A 19729-nucleotide genomic window follows, 5' to 3' on the forward strand; every position below is an offset into this window, starting at 1 on the left:
GACCAGCAGCATCCCCGCAGGGTCTGGCGGCACCCCCCTAGCAAGTGGGAACAGATTGAGAGCAATCTCCCAGGAGAGACTCAGGCCACAGAAAGATGTGGGAAGCTGTGCAGCGGACTGCTGGCAGACAGGTTGACAGACAGATGAGACCTCAAAGTGGCAGAGAGACAGACAGACAGGCCGCTGGAAACAACCACGACAAACAAGACCCCAAGACAGCCACAGTCATGCCCTCACTTTTTCTGAGAAATTTCAAGAATCGCCCTGGCTTTTTGACAATTTCAGAACCATTTTTGAGTGTGAAAATGTATGGTTTTGGAGAAAAAGTTTCCTATGCAGCTTCTCCTCCCCCTCCCCCTGAGTTGGTTCACAGTGGGGCAGGGAGTCCTAGCAGTTTTGAGGTGGTTTTGTCAGCTGGAGTCAGGGATCAAGGTCAGGGTCAGGGGGTCTGTGGATGACATCTTTGGGCCAAAGCCCTGCTTCCCCTGAGGTTCAGAAAGCCAGGGATGGCATCACTCCCTGCTGGAAACGCAACCCCCTGAGACCCATGTGCAGTGTCCCACTGAACCCAGAGGCAGCCCCAAGTGGTAGCTTGCCCGGAGAGACCTTGTCACTGCTCTGGATGTCCCCAAAGGGCCCCCCACAAAGTGCACTTACAAGAAGGGACTCTGATGGTCCTCCATGGGGACAGGTCTGTCTTCTTTTGGGATGACTGTGCTGGTAGCAAGACGAGAGGACCCCGCGGACAGAGTCCTAGCCTGGGGAGCCTGAGGTGGGATGCTGCCACCGAGTCCCCTGCTCCTTCTGCTCCTGTCACACACAGGCTGCTCCTGCCCTCGGCTGCCCTGGGTGTTGCTTGTGAGCACCTGGCTCAGGCCAGCGTGGGGAGGGAGGAAGAGCCCCAGAAAGCACAGGGAAGGGTCTGTGTGTTCCCACACCAACACACGGAGTATAGACAAGGCTGCTCTGGAAACCATGTGCTTTATTTGGAAACTCATCCCAAGGGACCCTTCCCCCCTTGGTCTTAGAAAAGCTGCAAACCGTGTGGTTTGGTACAAGGCAATGGCTAAGGGACTGCAGGAAATCCCTTACCGCTGGGGCCCCTGTCCTCTGGGCCTCAGACTTCCCTGGTCATCCTGACTCTTGGCCGAGCTGGATATGGGCAGCTGGGACTCCTGGGGTGTTCGGCTCACCCACCACCAGCATCTTCCTTATTTGAGGAGTGAGGAAGTGGGTATGGGGCAAGGGCCAGGGTCCCCATTCAAGGCCTGGGCCTCTGTCCCCCCTGACGCGCCGGCACCACCCAGCAGCCACGGCTCCTCACCTCCTCAGAGCCCTGTTTCTCTGGGTACATCTCAGCTCCCAGGTGAGGACCTAGGAGGAGCGGGATGCCGCCTGCCGACAGGTGAGTGGGTGGGGCAGGGTCGCCCACGCCCCTCAGTACAAATCTGCAAAGGGCTTGGAGTAGTTGAACATCAGGTAGTCCATGTAGTAGAAGTCGTAGGTGCGCTGCCGCTGCAGGGTTGAGAGCTGGGCGAAGTACTGGTGGGTGATCCGCGCGGTGGTCCGTGCCTCCTGCGAGTGCCGGTCCTTGAACCGGGGGAAGGTCAGGTTGCGCGGTGCATGGATGAGGCTCAGGAAGAAGTTGGCATCGTCCTCCATGCTCTCAAACTTGCCCACAAAGTCATAGTCGATGAGGCATGGGCTGCAGAGCCGGCTGACGTGGTCCCAGTGGATGTCCATGCCCACTGGCCGGTGCACGTCCAGCAGGTACTGGACAAACTCGGGGAACCGCACACCGGAGCCCGTCCGCAGGGCCTCCCGAGAGGCGTTGGCCCGGTACCGGGCTAGGATGGCCTTACCGAAGACAGGGTGATAGTAGCTATTGGGGTGTTCGAACTTGTCGCGGAAGGCGGAGACCAGCCTCTCGAAGGGCTCGCGAACAAAGAGCATCTTGGTGTAGGTGCTGAGGCGGTGAAGGATGCCCTGGCGGTCGAAGGTGTCCAGCCGCTTGAGGGCGCTGCCGTAGTGGACGGTGTTGTGCTGGATGTCGGTGGTGGATGAGGCCAGCCCTGCCAGCACCATGAGCACCCGCTTCCAGTTGGAGCAGCCCGCCTTGGGCACCTCGCAGTACAGCACGCGGTGGCGGTCCTCCACGAAGATGCGGGACACGTGGCGGGGCGTGACCGCCCTGCGGCTGCTGCTTGCCCGGTACTTGGCGCACGCCTCCTGCATCACTCGCTTGCGCTCCTGCTGACGCCGCTGCAGGCCGACCCAGTAGCTGTCCAGGGCCCTGGGTGCCGGCTGCACGAACGTACTGGCTGAGCTGTTGGTCAGAATGGCCGCCGCAGCCGGCATTTTCTTGATAAGCAGCCGGCGGCGGCGCTGCCGTGGTCGCAGACGGGCCCCCCTGTTTACGCGAGGTTGAGGCTGATCTGGCACCAGCAGGTTGAGGCCTCTTGGGGCCCGGCTGGACAAGTCTCTAGTGGCCCTCTCTGTGGGTGCCTTCAAGTCACCATCCTGGGAACTGCCTGGTGGGAGGTCCTGGGGCAAGAAGAGAAACAGTTAACAAGGTGGACAGGATAGCTGGACACTGAGGGTTACACAAGCCAGGACCTCGCCATGGCCAGGTCCCTGCCACCCTCTTTGGACTGAGTTTTTCCCAGGTGAGGGAGCGGGGGACAGGCTGACCCTGCAAGATGTGACCTGCAGGATGTGACCCCCTTGGTCTGAGCCCTGGTCCAGCCCCCACTGCCCCCTCCCCTCTGCTGGCCATAGTGTGAGGGGCAAGTGTCGTTTTGGCCACAAGATGGCGCAGGTCTCCCAGGAACCTCTGTCTGGCGAGGAGGAGTTGGGGTACTTGGTGGCCTGAAGGAGCCAGGCTCCGATTTAATGCTTCTATTAGCACAGACCAAAGCTGCCATCCAATAGGAAAGGGAACTTCATGGGCCCAAAGCCCCGGCATTTGTTCCTAAGGCTCCTGGGAAGGACCGGACACATTTTTCTTTCCAAAAATAGATTTAATGTGAGCTCCGAGTTTTCTTCCCTGCCCTCCCCAGCTTTCCCCAGGCTGCCCATGCTGAGATTTATCAGACTCTCTGAACTCACGTTGTGGTGCTGCTGTGGCCTGATGTTGAACTTTATTCCTGAAAAGCAAAGAGAACAGTATTAGCGGTGGAAGTACCACTGTGTGGCTCCCAGGGACCTGCTTATGGGCTCTTGACTGCAGGTGCCTGGGCTGGAGGGTACTTGGGGTGGACTCTGTGAAAGGCAGTTCAGAGGAGGGAGCAGAGGCACCCCTCAGTGCAAATGCCCCTCCAATCCCATACCCGTGGGGAGAGTAGGGGTGCAGCAAAGATTTGGTCTCACTGGCTCCCAGCTGATGCACACATCTGTGGGTCTCACTTCCTGATGTGACCTGGAAGGTCCAGGAAGCACCCTGCCCGGGTGTGCCCACACACCCACCCAGTGGAGCAGCCAGGAACCCCACACTGTCAATGTCACGAGGAAAGGGCACTTCAGGAGGATCTGTCCGTCTTCTCTCTACACCCTGCCCTGGCTCTAGTCGACGTGGACTTTTGCACTCAGCTATGACCCACTCCTACCCACACTCTTGCTCACGCCAGGCCTGGGAGTGGAACACACTCCTTCCCCTCAAACTGGGGCCTCCTCGCTGGCTCCAGAAAGTTCCTTCACCTAGGTATCTGTTTTGCGATTTTGGCTGTCTCAGGTGGTCATGGGGCTCTGGGGTGAACTGGCTTCATCCTGCTCACCTGGTCTCCTCTAATGGGCAGAGGAGAGGCCAACACAGTGATTGATTGCCTGGCTACCCCTGTCTGGAGACTCGGGGGAGATGGAGAGATATCAGTGCATCACTGGCTACACTTCAGAACATCCTCTCTGCCCACCAAGGAGGTGATTTGCCTGTGCTAGGGCCAGGGTCACTCAGGATAAGCTCTGGGGAGGCAAACCTTTGGCCAGAGGAGAGGATTCTGCTTCATACCCAGTTTGACCCATTTTGGGGGAGGTCCTGAGAGGATTTCCTTCAGGGAAACCTACTTAGGAGTCTTGGTCTCCTTCCCTGTCCCTGCCTGGCCACTGAGACACTGGGGCTCTTCCTGCTCCTGTGCCATGTGAGTAGATATTTCTGCTCTGAGGCTTTGCCAAAATAAGGACAAGCCATCCTTTAAACAAGCAGAGAGCTCCAGCTTCCAGCTGGCACAATGGGGCACTGTGTCGACCACACCTGACCGAGTTCTGGCTGCTGCCAGGGGTGGGGGGTGGGGTGTTTCGGAGGCCCAGCACTTCCCTGGCTGTCTCTGTGTACTTGGCAGAGGTCCAGTGGCTGGGGCCCAGCTGGCGAGGGGACATCCAGGTTCTCTGTCCCTGAACCAGGGACTCTGCTGATTTCTCATGCTGTCTAGTTTTGCAGGTTCAGCCACTGCTATAATCCTGGCCTTATACTGGTCAGTCTGCGGATATGCCCACAATTCTTCATTCATCAGCAATAGAGGACTGGGGATGGGGGAGGACATGAGGTCACCCATGGGCTGGAAAGTTAAAATCCCTGAGCCTGCCGGGAACTTCCTCGAGTCCCAAGAGCGGTGGAGATAAAGGCACAGCTTGTCACGTTGCATCTTTCATCTGCTGCAATACAATTCTTTGATCTCTTTGGACTGGGAACAGGGGCCGACCCTTCCCTGGGCAAAGGGCAGAGTGTCCACACCTTCCTGGGCATTTCCAAGCTGATGTGCATATGTGTGTGTGCATGTGGGTGAGCACTGAAACAGGCCGTCCAGATTCTTCCATGGAGGCTGAGGGGAAGCTCCATGTAGAACTGGCTGCACCTCTCAGGGGATGGGGTGTGAGTAATGGGTGCCCAGCCTTGAGAGCTCTTAGAATTAAGCCCCTCACCAGGGTCCCCCTCTCAGCCCAGAGTCTCTTTCCCTCTGCTGGCCACCCCCTGCCCCACGGCTGTCCCCAGCATGTGTTTCCTGAGCTCATTTCCCTCTGGTATGTGTGGGTTTCCTCCTGCAGCCAATGAACACAGATCCCTTCACTAGAAGGGACCTTCTGCGCACTCAGTTTTCCTCCACACTGCCGGGTTTCCTTAATTATTTTCTTCTGGTGATGGCAGCTGGCTCTGCTAAATCACTTCTCCTCAGAGTCTCAGATACGGGAATTTACTCTGCTTGTCAGTCCTGTCAACCTGTCAAGGTGCGATGGCACTTATTTATATTCCTTTTCTGGAGCAAATGAATCACGCCAGATTTGGCCGAGAGTGGGGTGAGGAGCCACTTACAAAAGGCATCTTGCTGGTGGGTGAAGTCGGACGAGTATGTGCTTACAGAGGTCACAGCCCCTACAGCTGTGACCTTCCACTGGCACCGTCCTCACAGCCTGGAGGGTGGTGGGCTGTGGGGCCTGACCCATTTTATCTGTGCAGACTGGACAAGAGGGCACTGAACCCAAAGGGTTTCCAAGGTTGGCCCACTGGAAGACAGGTGGGGCCAGAGCTCTGAGACAAAGACCTTGCTGGACAGCGCCCAGGGCTCAGTGAGTCTCCTGACATCTTGGTTACTTTTGCCCAACAAAGCCAACGTGGCTGCAACTGCCCGCTTTGGGGAAAAAAAATCAAACAGAATTATCTTGTGGAAAACCCAATAACAGATCTTATGTAGAGCCTGAGTTTGCCACAAGCTGCATGTTCCTGACCTTGAACTTATGACAGCTTGTTTGTGAAGACTGAGACTGTCCCATGTAGCCACTTTGGAATAAAGAAAGAAACAACGGAGGAAACGTAATGGGCTCGCCCGCTGGCCGGGGGCCCAGTGTCCATACTTTTTCCGCGGAGGAAGCTGCTCCTTCATGCACTGCGCAGATAACGGCTGAAGCAAAGACCGTCTCCAGCTCAGAGTGCAGCGACCAGGAATCCTGGGCATCTTGAGGCCCGGGGGGGGGGGGGGGCTGCGCATTCCCCAGAGGGCTGCACTTCAGGACCCTGGACAGCTCCGAGGCGGGCCAGAGGAAGGGCTCTGCCTCTGCTACACCACGAGGAAGGTACTGCCGCCAGGAGCCCCCAGAACCCGTGCCATGGGGGACTTAGAGCAGGGCTTGGCCTCAATGTAACACCATCAGCACCCCCCCCCCAAGCCCTCAAATAAGTGTGCAGTCTAGATAAAAGCCATGCCTTCAGCCTCCCCTTGCATCCAAAATCATCACGTTGCCTCTCACATCCCATGTCTCCCTACCCCGACACTGCGACAGGAAACCCCAAGGAGAGTCATGTACACGATCCACTTTCAGAGTCTGAGTCACTTGTCCTCTCTTTTCAGCATAATATTAACAACCTGTAAGGGAGCCCTATCCCCCTGAAATGGTGAGAAATAAACAACCACTTTCTCTTTCTGGACAGAGAACATTCGCGGAGCAGTTGAAACACACGCGGGATGATAAGAGTGAGCATTGGTGAGAATAAACAAGGCATGAGTTATTGGGGCTGCCAAGTGTGCTCCACACTGTGAGCTCTTCATTGGCTGAAGATTTTCTTCTGAGCATTTGGCTGAAAAGCTTTCTGGTTCCCTGCCAAGGGGAGGCAGAGGCTGATGTGAGGGTATGTTAGGCCAGGTTCCTATAATGAGGCCACACTGCCTGGGTCTGGAGCAGAGCTGGGGCAGGGGCTTCAACCAGCACGTGGGCTGCTGGGGAGGAGGGTCCCTTGCCCACTGTTTTCTAAATCACAGGAGGGACACCTGCTGCATTCAATTCAAAAGCCCCAATCCTGGATGCCCACTGGGGCTGGAGGCTGAGGACCAGCCTTTTGGTGAGGCTATGTAGACAGGTGACACTGACATGAGTCAAAACAGGACTCAAGTGCCTAGAAGGGGCTGCTTCATGAGCCCTTGACCCCCTGGTCCCAGGTTGGTCATGTCTGAAGAGAGTGACTGCTATTATGGCTGTTCAAATCCCAGCCCTGGGCCCTGATGGTCAGTAGGGAGAGGGTCTTATCACTGTGAACACTGCAGCCTTGGCGAAGGCATGGCCATCTTGAAGGAGTCAGACCCACAAAGAGGAACAGAGATGGGGAAGAACTGAAGGGGTCAGGAGAGGCCACAGGGCTTGAGGGTAAGTCCAAAGTCCCTGCCCTGTACAGAGTTTCAGACTTGTGGTCCTTGGATTCCCTAGAGTTTCTGACACCAAGCTGTGTTTCCTTGGCTCTTTTTCCATGGCCTGGCTCTTCTGTGGCTGAGCCTATATGATGGATGGCCCCACACCCACCTGTGCCATCCACCCACTTATCCACTTACGCTGCTCATCAGGCCAGGAAACTTCCAGTGGTTTCAAGCTGAGTTGGGCCAGGAGAAACACCAAAGGCAAGTCCCTCACTGCACCTTGGCTTCTCCATGCATAAGATCCTGTGTCCAAGTGTCAGTCCCACCCCAGATTTGCTGGCAGTCACATCTGGTGGGACAAACACTGTTGCCCTGCTCTGCCGTTTCCACATTCCAATTAGAAAGAAGTATATCCTGTACCTGGCATGTGTGCTGGGAGGAAGACCTCCACACCCTGGGGCTGCCCTGCATGGCTGGCCAGTGTACGGGACATCACATAAGTCGGGATGAGCCACAAGGTGTGAAGCAGGGCTGATGGCAGGAAGAAATGCAGTCAGGGTGCACACGCTGCCTGCTGGGGTCTGGGGAGAAAATTCTGAGGGAGCTGCCAGGCTTCACTCCAAAGGAAGTCTGTAAGGTTTCTGAATGAAGGTCTTCCAGGGAAACAATCCATAGGAGATATATATATATATCTGGAGGGCAAATTATTTTATGGAATTGGCTCATGCAGTTACGGGCACTTTGTGAAATCTGCAGGGCAAGTCAGCAGGCTGGAGACCCAGGGAAGAGTGGATGGTGCAGCTCAAGTCTGAGGGCCATCTCAGAATTCCTTCTTCCCTAGGGGACCTCGGTCTTTTCTCCTAATGCCTTCCACTGATTGGATGTGGCCCACCCACATTCTGGAGGGTAATCTGCTTTACTCAAAGTCTAATGATTTAAAGGTTAATCACAGGGAGGAGGGTATAACTCAGTGGTAGAGCACACACTTAGTGTGTACAAGGTCCTGGATTCAATTCCCAGTACCTCCATTAAAATAAATAAGTAAATGAATAAATAAACCTAATTACCTCCCCGCATCAAAAAGAAAAAAAGAAAGAAAGAAAAGAAAAAAGAAAAAAAAAAAAAGAAAAACAAATCCCAAAAAAGGAATAAAAAAATTAAAGGTTAATCACATCTAAAAATTATCTTCACAGTAACATCTAGACTGGTGTTTGACCAAACATCTGGGCACCATAACTTCGTCAAATTGGTTTATAAACTTAAGCATCATGGCAGGTATATTTTGTTCTTTAAAAAGAATGAACATTTATTCTCTCACAGTCTGGAGGCCAGAGGTCTAAAATGAAGGTGTTAGCAGGGAGGTGCTCCCTCTGCAGCCTCCAGGGGAGCATCCTTCCTGGCCTCTCTCAGCTTCTGGTTGACGAGGTGTTCCTTGGCTGTGGCAATTTAAATCCAATTTCTGCCTCTGTCTTCACATGGCTGTCTTGGATACCTATCTCTTCTCTGGTTGTTTTGAATTAGGGCCCATCCTAATGACTTCATCCTGATCACATCTAAAAAGACCCTATAATGTGGTCATGCTCACAGGTTCAACCCATTGTGGGGGAGTCCAACTCACAAGGAGTGGCGAGATTTCAGAGGCTTTAACAGCATGTGAAGGCAGGGCAGGAACGGCCTGGAGGAGGTGAGAAAATACTTACCCTGCTGGGTTGGGTTGTCCAATCAGTAGCAAAGGATTGTGTTAGTTCTCTGTGTTCTTCGGGGCAGGGACTGTGTCCTGTCCACCTGTGTTATTGGCAGAAGCTTCATAAATTCTTGTAGAAAAGCAGATGCTGTCTGAACTGAGAGCTGGCCCTGGACGTAGGGGTGGGTGTTGGGCTTTTCTCTGAAGAAGCTGGGCCCAGGGCTCTGGCTGGAGCCTGCCAACTCCTGGCCTGGCTGCCTGGGAAGGCTCTGTGTGTCTGGGGGCAGCTGCCAGCTGAGCGGCCAGATACAGACAGGAGCTGCCCCGGCTGAGGGTCTGTCCACCCCACGCTGGATGTGTGGGGTCTGTGGGGTCAGAACTAGGACACACCCAGCTGGCTGCCTCCTTCTGCCATCAGCAGGGCACATGCCGGGGCCTGCCCCCAGTGGCTGTACCTCCTCTGGCTCTTCTCCCACCAGCTCAGGCTCCGCCCTTTGGAGGGGCAAACCCTCTCCACTCCCCATCGGCCTCTGCCTGCCTCATTTTGAGCGGCTCCCTTCAACTAGGCAGACTGTTAATTTATGCAGATTAGATGCAAAACTGAAGTTTAAACACTCAGCAATTAGAGGGCAGCCTGGGCTCAAGGACACAGAATTCAGATAGAAGAAGCCTCACCAGAGGACCTTAAACCCTCACTTGTGTTCACTAGAAAATTCAACTCATTAAATTCTCTGCTAAGGCCTCTGTGCACAGCCGTGCCACCTCTGCTGCCCCCAGGGCCCAGGGCAGGGAAAGGGGGCTCCGGGCAGCAGGAAGCTCCAGACAGAGGTGCCAGGCTGCCCCTGGAACCCAAAGGTGGCTCTATGGTCAGAGTGTGGACCTCAGGAGAAGGTGAGAGTCACGCCACCCGTGCTCCCCTCTCCTCCTGCCTCTGGTGGTGGGGATGTGGGGGGTGCTTCTTCAGGTTGTTCTGAGACAACCCAGCTCACAGTGGTGTCACACATTTTTGGCCTAGATCAGAGCAGGGGCTTCCTCTTCCTTCACTTAGAGACTCCACCGAGTCATAGCTGTTAACAGGGGACAGTATATTTAAGAAGAAGAAGAAAAAAAAGAGAATGAGGACCTTGACCTCACTGAACCTTAGTCTCCTTATCTGTAAAATGGTATAAAAATTCCCATCTCACAGATCTGACAATGTACAAATGAAACGATGCACAGTGCTGGGCACAAAGAGCGCACGGGATGGAAGCCGCCGGCTCCCGGTGCTCCAATCACCTGGATCCCTTCCTGGTAGCTGAGTTTCCCTGAGCCCAGCTCCTGCACCAGCGCAGGGGCTCTGGGAGCTGTCTGTGGGGGAGGGAAGTGGGCATCTTCCCGTCTTGGGCTGATGGGCACCTGATGGCTCTGACTGCTACTTGTTTTGTTTAGCGATTCCATTGCCTAGCCTCTGTGATTAGGATCTACGATTCAACTGGGTAGTTCCCTGTCAGCTTAGCCTTGGCTGTGAATTCCCTTGGAGCTGTCAGAATGGAGCATCGGAGCTGCCTGTCAGTCAACCAGCCAGCCAGTTAGCCGGTCTGCAAACCCAACAGCTGTCCTGCCACTCCACATCCCACCCCCCATCTGCCCATCACTTGGTTGCAGGAGGAAGGGGGCAGTGTGTCCCTGAGCATCCTCTGTGTGTCCTGTCCACAAGGGAGGGATCCCCAGCTCCTGCTTTGAAGCTCTCCTCTGTCAGAACCTGTGGGTGACTCCACCATGTTTGGGGTGTGTGTGGCCCCAGTACACATGCCATGCACTGCACTGCACCCCCATGTGTGCATGCTGCATGGAACAGGGCTCATGCTGTTTTGTGCTGTGTTGTACCATGCGTGCCGAGAGAATGCATCACATCACATCTCTGTGCTGCACACTTGCAGGCTTCTGCTGTGTGCTGTGGCCTGTCCTGGGTGGAGAGTGTGTTCACAGCCATGTACAGTTTCTGAGAGCCCATGGCACGTGGTTTAGGGCAGGTCACACCTTTTCCTCCCTTCAACACACATGGGCCTGGAAGGATAAGTAGGACCTAGTGCATGCTGCTGCGGATGAGACAGAACTAAGTTTGTGACACTTGCCAGCAAAGCCACGGTGCCCCTGGCAGCCCCTGTCTCTTCTTACCCTGCAGTATGATGGCAGAGCACAGTCACACAGGCCACCACCATCTGTCCTTTCACTCTACAGTGACTGAGTACTGTATGAGCCAGGCAGTGACTCAGGCACCGGTGACGGTGTCTTGGCCATGAACAGGGCAACCGTGGCCCCGCCCTCATGGAGTTTACAGTCTAGCAAGGAGGTGAGGCTCTGAAGTTCCACGCGTGATGGCAGCAATGGAGGACGTGGCAGGCAGCATGTCGTGGGAGACGTCAGCAAGCCCAGGGCATCAGGTGAGGCCTCCCTAAGGTAGTGACAATTAATTGGCACTGGGCGGTAATGAGGTCATTCCTGGCAGAGGTTGGTGGCCTTGCACCATGACAGCAGGGCTCATGGGACAAAGAGATGCAGAGACTGGTGGGTGTCAGGAAATGGCAGGACCACGGTGGCTGCAGGAGTGACCAGCAAGCAAGGGGCCTTATGGTCCTGGTAAAGGCAGCAGATCTTACCTTCTCTCCTAAGACCCAAGGGGAACCTAGAAGGGCTTTGAGCCATGAGGTACGTTGAATTTACAGGCCATTCTGAGATGAAGAGCTGAAGACAGCAGCAGAAAGGCTGGTCAGCAGAAGTGACCATTGTCCAGGCAGGAGACGTCTGAGGCCTGGACCCAGGTGATAATGACAGGAGGTGGAGAACAGATGCAGAGGATATTTCAGGAGGAATAATCTGCAGGGCGGTGTGCTGCTAAATGTTGAACAACTGGCTCCTTGGGTGATGGGGTGGGGGTAGGGCGGAGTCTAATTTGTAGTATTTGCTGATTTCTGGGGTGTAAATACTCCTACTGTGGCAGATTTCAAGCTAATTATGTGAACGTGGTGTTGCTGGGCCCCTGTGGGCTGGTACCAGCCGGCTCCTGCAGCTGCCTGCTTCAGCAGGACCTGGGGACTGACTGAGTGCAGAATAAGGGAGAGTCTGGCTTTGGACTTGAGCAGTGGGTGGATGCTGGGACCATTTCCTGCAAAGAGGGGCAGACTCTCGTTGAGTCTGAGATGCTGTGGGTTTCCCAAGAGTAGACATCCAGAAGGCAGGGGACAGAGAGGGAAGGAGGGACAAGCAAGGGGTAGGGGCAGTTGTATGAGCCGGGGGCACATTCCACAGCCTGTGGCTGTCCAGGGTTGGTGGCGGTGTGGGACCCACACTTTCCAGAGGACAGATTGCAGGGCTGAGGCAGCCAATTACCTGAAGCACCGGCAGTGGGCCTGGCCCGAGTCCTGCCTTTGTCCAGAGCCTGTGGGGCACCACAGCTTGGGCTCTGAGTGGTCGTGGCCATGTTTAATGGGATGGATGTAACGGTTCCTCCTGTGTGGCTATCAGGACCCCTGGTGACTGCTCTCCAGCCAGCCCTGCAGAAGGGGGCCGAATTTGGCTTAGATATTGGTGAGTTCCCGCCGGGGGTTACCAGAAAATAAAAATGAGTGAGTCATGCTGGAGCCTGAGGTGGCCCCACCGAGGGGCTGCCTGCTTGCAGGAAAAATGCCAGCATCACCGGCTGGTCCAGGCCTGTGACAGACACTTCTTCACCGGAGCCGAGCCAGGCCAGCGGAGGCCACCAGCAGGGCAGTCTCATCATCGCGGTGGCCTGGCCGCAAGATAATGATTGGTCTGGCTCTAGCCGGCTTTAGGATGTGACGTTCCGGCCACGGCGTCAATTACTGAGCTGGGCTGTGGCTGTCAGACCCGTCACAGCTGTTGCCTGCGATGCCTGGAGAGCCACGGAAGTAAATCCTAGTTGATGGTTCCTTGAAGTGCACCCCTCCACCTGCTGCCAGACAGCTCGGAGAGGGAGGTGCTCCAGGCCCCCAGGGGGGAGTCGGGCTCCTGCAAGTGAGGCTGCAAAGAGCTGCCCAGGGGCTTGGGGATGGATATGCTGATCCTCAGAGGGGCACTCCAGATGATCGTGCACCGGTGGTCGCCACTGTCCCCTGACTGTACCCAGAGGGGCCCCCAGCCCCAACTCCAACACCGCCTAGGCTCAGCCTGTCTCCAGTGTCTCTTCCAGCACCTCTGGGACCACTGAGGGGCAGTGCAGTGGCATTTCAGAGATCATCCTGTGTGTCCCCTGAGCAGAATTGGGTCCCTGGTGACTCACAGATCACATGGGTAAGGTTGGTGGTGCCTGGAGCACCTGGGGGCCCTGGAGGTCAGTCCTGCTGTTCTCTCCCATGGGTCTGGAGAGCTGCCATCCACATCTAAGAGGAGAGGTGACTCTCCCAAGGCAGGGCCCTGAGAGTGGAGTTGGGTCCAGCCAAGCACTGCACCACCAGCAGCTCAGAAATCCTCTGGCCTGAGGATTTGGCTGGTTCTCCTAAGAGGTAAGCCCCAGAGTACAGATGTGAATCCTGGCCTTGGCAGTGGCTGGTTGTGGGAACGTCACTTTCCTTGGACATCTGGCTGAGACCCACTTCCTCTCCCTTCCAGTTGGCCAGCCCTTGGCTCTGCCCAGCTTAGCAGCCCTGGGGTCCAGCTAGCAGTGGACCCCACTGGGCTGGCAGTGGGCTGACTACGGCAGCCCCAGGCCATCCTGGGAAGCACAGACATCCTATCCTGCCACTGCTCCACCACAGCGTGCTGGGGCTGGGCTCCACACCACGTCACACAGCCCTGCAAACACCCACAGGCCCAGCGCATCCAGCTTCTGGCTCATGACCAATCCTAGGGCACTGACCGCATGACTGGGAAAAGTGGGGAGGGCAGAGGGGCCCTGTGGGCTGCATGTTCAAAGGTCTTTCTGGAGGCAACTGGGGAATGACCTGCAGAAGAGTAAGGCATAAAGAAAGGGGAAAACTGACTCATATCTCCTAACATAGGCGAGCAATGGTGGGCCCGAACTCAGGCAGGGCAGGGAGATGAGAAGGGGAGAGTAGATTCTGGAGGATGACCAGGTGGGAGGACTGGAGGACTTGGTGGGTCAGGAGTACGAGAGGTGAAGGTGAGGGAACTGTCTGGGGGACCCGGCCGCGTACATGCTGTCAGAGGGAGGTTCGGGGGAGGGAGGAGCCAACTGGAGGAAGACCCGCCCCTGGGCTTGGCCATCTAGAGCCTGACACCCAAGTCTTGAGTAAAGCCTGCATGTAGAGGCGCTCTGCTGGAGACAGTGTCCAGACACAAACCACGAAGCCCAGCCCAAACTTCCAACATCCTTGAAACAGGGGCCCATATAACACTGCCTAAAACCACCCTCATTAGCTCTGAGCACAGGAATTTTAAGTGGACCTGCACCCTGGCAATGACATCCAGAATTTTCACAAATGTCAAGTGTTCTTAGAATTTGCCAAAATCTTTAAGGAAATCCCTCAGCAGAGACCCCCCGCTCCGTGTCCCCTCCCCTGTCCAGGATTTTGGGGCTGTCTCCTTAACTCTGAGAGGCACCCTTCTCGGGGAACTCAATGTGGGCCTTTGCCTGCGCTGGGGTGCGGCTGCAGGTTTCCTGGAAGGCAGGTCTGAGGTCCCCCTGAACGTTCCCTTCAAGGCTCAGCAGGTCTCCTCTTAGCCTTGGCCTGCACATTAGCAGCAAACCCCTGGAAATTAGACCCGTCAGCTTTGCAAATAGAACATGGTCCCTGTGTAATGGCTGCTCGAAGGGTGGCGAGGGTCACCATGAACAGGGAGCTAAAGAAGATGTTCTGAGCTGTTTTCCTGTTTTCTTTGAAGTCCAACCAGAGGCTGCTCTCAGGACAACGCATGCCAATCACAGGCATAGACGCGGCCCCTCCCAGCTGTGTGCATTTCCTTTGGAATTAAGACTCCTGTCTGGACTGCCAGGCACAGGTTTGGGGCCCCTCTTTGCAGTCGTGAATGTGCTACTGCACAAAACAAAAGCAGCCTGGCTCGTCCCTTCGTCCTTCCAAAGCCTGTGTGCGGTGGAGACGAGGGGCTGCCCGTGTTGCTGCAGATGGGGCCATCTTCTCTAGAATTAATGATTCTCTGGCTGGGTGAGAACAGCTCAGCCCACTGAGGCTTCTTCTGCAGGATTAAACGTCATTCCTTCTAATGACTTGATTTATGTCTGGAGGTTTATAGCTCCAAACAAAATATTGTGATGATGGCAATAAATCACACGGGGGATGCTTACAACAGCGACTAGCATGTTTTCTGTTTGTTAGGGAGGTGATTACAGAATGAGGGGCTGCTGTGTAACAGCTCATGTGGCGCGTGGAGTGCCCAGGACACTGGCAGCGTCAGGTAGAGGAGCACTTGAACAGGATGTATCAGGCTTTGAATGCCTGAGGCCTTTGTGAGAATCTGTGGTTGGAGATGGTGGGGATTTTGGAAGAGCTGGAAAGCCACAGGAAGGCACTATCCTGGACACCGGGAGGGGCGGGGCACATGGGTGGCAGGCATCCTGAGAATATCATTTCCAGCTTTCAACCACTGTCTGCCCTGCTGCATCTCCGACTGAGAGCACAAGCCAGCTGAGATCGGGGCCCAGGAATCCATGTGTGCCTCCGGAGGTTATACCATTCCTCTGTGTAAGGACAGCTTCTGGAACACACTTGGGCCATTTTCCTGTCTTGGGTTGGGAGAGGACCTGGATGGGTCAGGCTAAGATGGCGCGGCAGGGCTGAGCTCCTGGGAAGAATGAGGACTAGTCGGGCTGCAGAGGACCCTGGGCTGGCATCTCTCACTGAGATGCTCTGGGATTGGCTGTCCTTGTGAGGCAGGACAGAGGCTGGAGATGGCATGCGGGGAGGTGAACACTCGAAAGTCTGTCCCAGAATAACCTGGACTGCTCCCACCAGCCCAGCTGAAGCTCCATTCTGGCCAGAAGTCTGTGGGAGCACGAGACTCCTTATTGGTAAAATGAATCCCATCCATGGCCTCAAAGCCGGAGGTGGGGGATGCGGAGCAGGGGTTGGGAGGTGATGGGAGGAGGCAGGACTGGGGTCAAGTTTCTGGGGAAGGTCTGCTCATCTAATGGGAACACAGCAGCTCTTCTGGCCCCTGGACTCTCTTCCTAGGCAAAGAGATGTATTCTCAGAGGAGCTCCATGGCCTAAAATGCCACATCAAAGACAGGGTGCTCATTGGAGGTCATGATACGGGGTGACTCAGGGCTGCCAGGCACTGGAAAAAAGTGATCCGTGGCCAGATAATGACCCCAGCTGCTCATGGCACATCTAACTGGGAGATGTGGGTGGGGAAATCTGGGTGGGGGGAGGCTCATGTGCTACACACAGGGTGTCTTCCACGTCATATGTGATGCAGCACAGGTGAAGGGGAGATGGCAGGTGGCTGGGACACTGACAGCAGCTGGGATACTGCACAGGTAGCGGGTGGGATGGGATGAGCATGGCATGTGAGTGGTGGTGGATGATGGGTGGATGCTTGGTGGATGGGGGCTGGACGGAAAGTGGATACTGGATGAAGGGGTCGAGGTCCAGGGAAAGGGTTTGCGATGGAGGCTAGGTGAGAACTGTGGCTGGACAAGTGGGTAGCTGGAGGGGAGATGGAGAGAGAAGGAAGTTACACAGGCGCAGGCAGGTGCAGTCCAGCCCCACTGGCCAAAGACGCAGCCTCTGGTTGTGCCTTGCCTGAGGACAAGATGGACAGGAAACTCCAGCCTCCCTGACCGTCTTTGGCTTCCCTGATGCTCAGGAGGTGGCTTAGGTGACAGCAGCAGTGGCAGCTCCAAGTCAAAGAAAAACCAGGGCCCCCTCTGACCCCCTTGGGCCCCGAGTGTACATCCTGGTGGCTTCGAAAGATGGCACTTCTCTTTCCATTAAATGCTGAAAGCAATCTCCAACATTAGAAGACAAAGCTTCTGTCCATCTTTGATTAAAACAAGGACCAAAAAAATGTTTGTTTTATAAAGTCTGGCCAATTTTGATAATGAAACCTTTAGAACATATAATACCGAAACCTTTCGAATTCCAGGCAGATAAGGAATGATGGTAACGTATTTCAACTTCAGAAGCAAGAAATAACCTTTTATCACCTAATTTAACAATGTTACTGGGAAAATATGTTAGGAGAATGTAAAAATGCTATTTAAATGATAAAATATGCTGTCTTGGATGCCAAGGATTTTAATTGCCACACTCAGAGTCTAAACACACTTTCACGCCAGCTCCAACAGACACCGCTAATGACATGGTGTCTGTCACGAGGCACCAAGGAGAGGGTCAGCATCGACTTCCACCGTCTCCCTCGGGATCTGCCAAAACCCGACAGCTGTCTGGGCTCCGCAGTGCTCATCTGCATCCCTGCCTTGTGAAGTATGAACCGGTTTGGTATTAATATTAATCGGCCAACACATTAATATTAATCAGTTAATATATACTTCCCATGACAACAAGAGATAAAGGAATCTTATTACGTGGGGAATCAGGGAACACGGAATATGTAAGTGGATTTCCTTGGGATGCACGGTCTGAAGGAACCTAAGCCTCTTAGGCGTGTCATCTCTGCACAGAATGGAACTGGGGCGCATGCGTGGGCAGAGTCACTAGCAGGAAATGCCTTGGGGGTGATGGTGAGTCCTCTCCAGGGGCAGGGAGATGTTCCCCTGGTTGGCAAGCAGGTTGGTGGGACTGCGGTGGGTGTGGGCGGCCCCCACAACCCTTCCTCTCCAAGGAGGAGTCCTTCCCAGGGGAAGCAGGCTTTACAGCTCAGAAGGAGAGAACACAATGACCCTGTTCTCAACCCCCAACCCTCCTGATCCTGGTGGAGGGGGAGCTTTGCTTCTGGAATTACTTATCTGGAACCTGGTGGGTACTGAGGACACAAGGGTGTCTCATGCACTCAGCAGAGAGGGTCTTGCTCTTTCTGTTTTGTACGAGCGCATGAGTCTCAGAGAGGTTCCTTAGGTTGCTGGCCTCCATGCTGCTGGCCTTGTGGGTGGCAGAGCTGGCGTCCAGGCCAGACCTGTCCGACTCTATGACCTCATTCTAACCATTATGCAACACTGCCTGCTAGTGTCTGGGGACAGTGGTCTGGCCAGACAGGGGTGTCACATAAGGTCTCACAGAGCCATCACGCTCTGTGTGTCACACAGTCAGATTGGGCACCAGGGTCTTGGCCTTGGGCTGCCCACTCTGGGCTTTCTAGGGAGGCCAGCCTGCAGGGCAGCAGCAGGGGGTGTGCAGAGGGTAGAACTTTGTCCACAGAGGACCGCCTTCCTGCATGCTCGCTCGCAGTTTCCAGAGGCAAAAGCACATCTGAGCACAATTAACATTTTAAGCACTAATTATTTTACTTGGGTGTCTAAGTCTGAGCATCCTTCAATTTCAGTTTAATTGGAGAAAAATGGTCATCAGTTATTGAACAACGGGAGGGCGGCTCCATGCTTCCCCAACACCGAGCCAAGCTGAGAATCATAGGAACATATGGGTCCCCACGGCAGCCGTGCCAGGCGAGGGTGCGGTGGGCGGGCCTTGGGCACCCTGCCCCGCCGTCCCTGACATCTGCTGGGAAGGCTTTGGGGCCAAGTTAATTACTCGCCTTTTTGTCTTTCCCATTTTGTTCCATTTTCTGCAACAGCATCTGTTGCAAGAAAACCAACTGCAAGAGGAAATGGGATTCATCATCAAAAGGGACCTTATAACATCCCCTTCCCTCCCCCTTGTGCTTGGTAATAATCTGAGCTCAGGCCCTCCCCCTCACGGCTGGGAGGGTTGGGGGCCAGGACGGGTTGCATTTGGCTGCGGCTGAGGGACACAGGGGCTGTCCTGCATGGGAAGCTCAATCTGAGGGGCTCAGGCCAGTGCCCATGGCTGCCCCTGCCCTCCCCTGGGGGTGGGAACCCCAGCATTTAAGGTCTTCTGGGAGAATCACGAGGTTTTGGTTTCCACACTTGTGGAAAACTAAAAGGAATGTTTTATTTTGCTCTGCCTATTTTTCATTTTGGTCCTCTGTGGGTAACCAATTAAGAGAATCAATAGTTCTGGATCCCTGACAGGGAGATGAGAAGGTGGGTCCCAGGAGCCTGGCTGCTGGCGGAGTGGGGGTGTGGTGTTCTCTTCTGGCAGTCTCTGCAGACTGGATGGTCTGGCCCACAGCTGGGGAAGGGGGATGGGGAGGGAAGGGTGGCTCAGGACACAGAGAGGCTCTAATTTTGTGGCTTCTCCTCAAAGACAGACCCTCAGGGCCACGTAGCCCCAGGGAAGAATGCACAAGAGACTCTGAGTAGGAAGGGTCTGCCCCAGTGCATGCCCTCACTGGGGACCAGAGTCCCTGGTGCAGTCCTGCAAAAACTGAGTGCAGTTGTGACCCTCTGAGGACATGGGACAGGCCCCTGCCCAAGAACACATCCTCCAGACCCCCCACTGACCCCACTCGGTAATCTCCCCTAGTCACACCCTGTGACCCCACTCACTGACCCCATCAGAGTCTCCTAAGTGACCCTGAGACAGGAGGGAAGGGGGCAGGGCACAACCATTAAAAGAATGGCACAGCCATTGATGACATGACAAAAACTGGTTAGAACCTACTAAGCCCAAGATGGCGGAAGTTTCCACTTCCACTAGACCTCGAGCCTCATTATATGCTCACTGTAACACACCAGCTTGCTAAGTGATACCCGCAGGCTCCACGACAGTTCCGAGGCTGACTGCCAAAAGCCAAAAAGTGGGCAGCGGCCAATTCTGGGAAATCCCCACCCCTTCCCCAAAGTAGCTGGAATAATCCTCTCACTTGTGAGCACGTGAAGTGACCGAGCCCTTAAAACCAACAAGCCTGCACCCTGTGGCCTCTCTCTCCCCCCTCTCACCTTCTGAGACGGCCCACACTCTGTCTAGGGAGTGTGT

The 19729-nt window shown here is 55.0% G+C and overlaps 1 protein-coding gene across 3 annotated transcripts in view; it reads right to left on the reverse strand.

The window, feature by feature from the left end:
* Positions 1–962: 962 nt before the first annotated feature.
* CHST8 (carbohydrate sulfotransferase 8) overlaps positions 963–19729 on the reverse strand; it is a 120453-nt gene continuing 101686 nt past the window's right edge. For all 3 annotated transcript variants that reach the window (XM_032486191.1, XM_032486190.1, XM_032486192.1), the window contains 2 exons: positions 3109–3146; positions 963–2544 (listed from right to left, as the gene is read on the reverse strand). In XM_032486191.1, coding sequence (XP_032342082.1) covers positions 1438–2544; positions 3109–3146 — 1145 coding nt within the window. In that variant the 3' untranslated portion in view covers positions 963–1437. The remainder of the gene's footprint in view (positions 2545–3108; positions 3147–19729) is intronic.

This window comes from Camelus ferus, chromosome 9, assembly GCF_009834535.1.
Source record: "Camelus ferus isolate YT-003-E chromosome 9, BCGSAC_Cfer_1.0, whole genome shotgun sequence".
NCBI classification, from domain to species: domain Eukaryota; kingdom Metazoa; phylum Chordata; class Mammalia; order Artiodactyla; family Camelidae; genus Camelus; species Camelus ferus.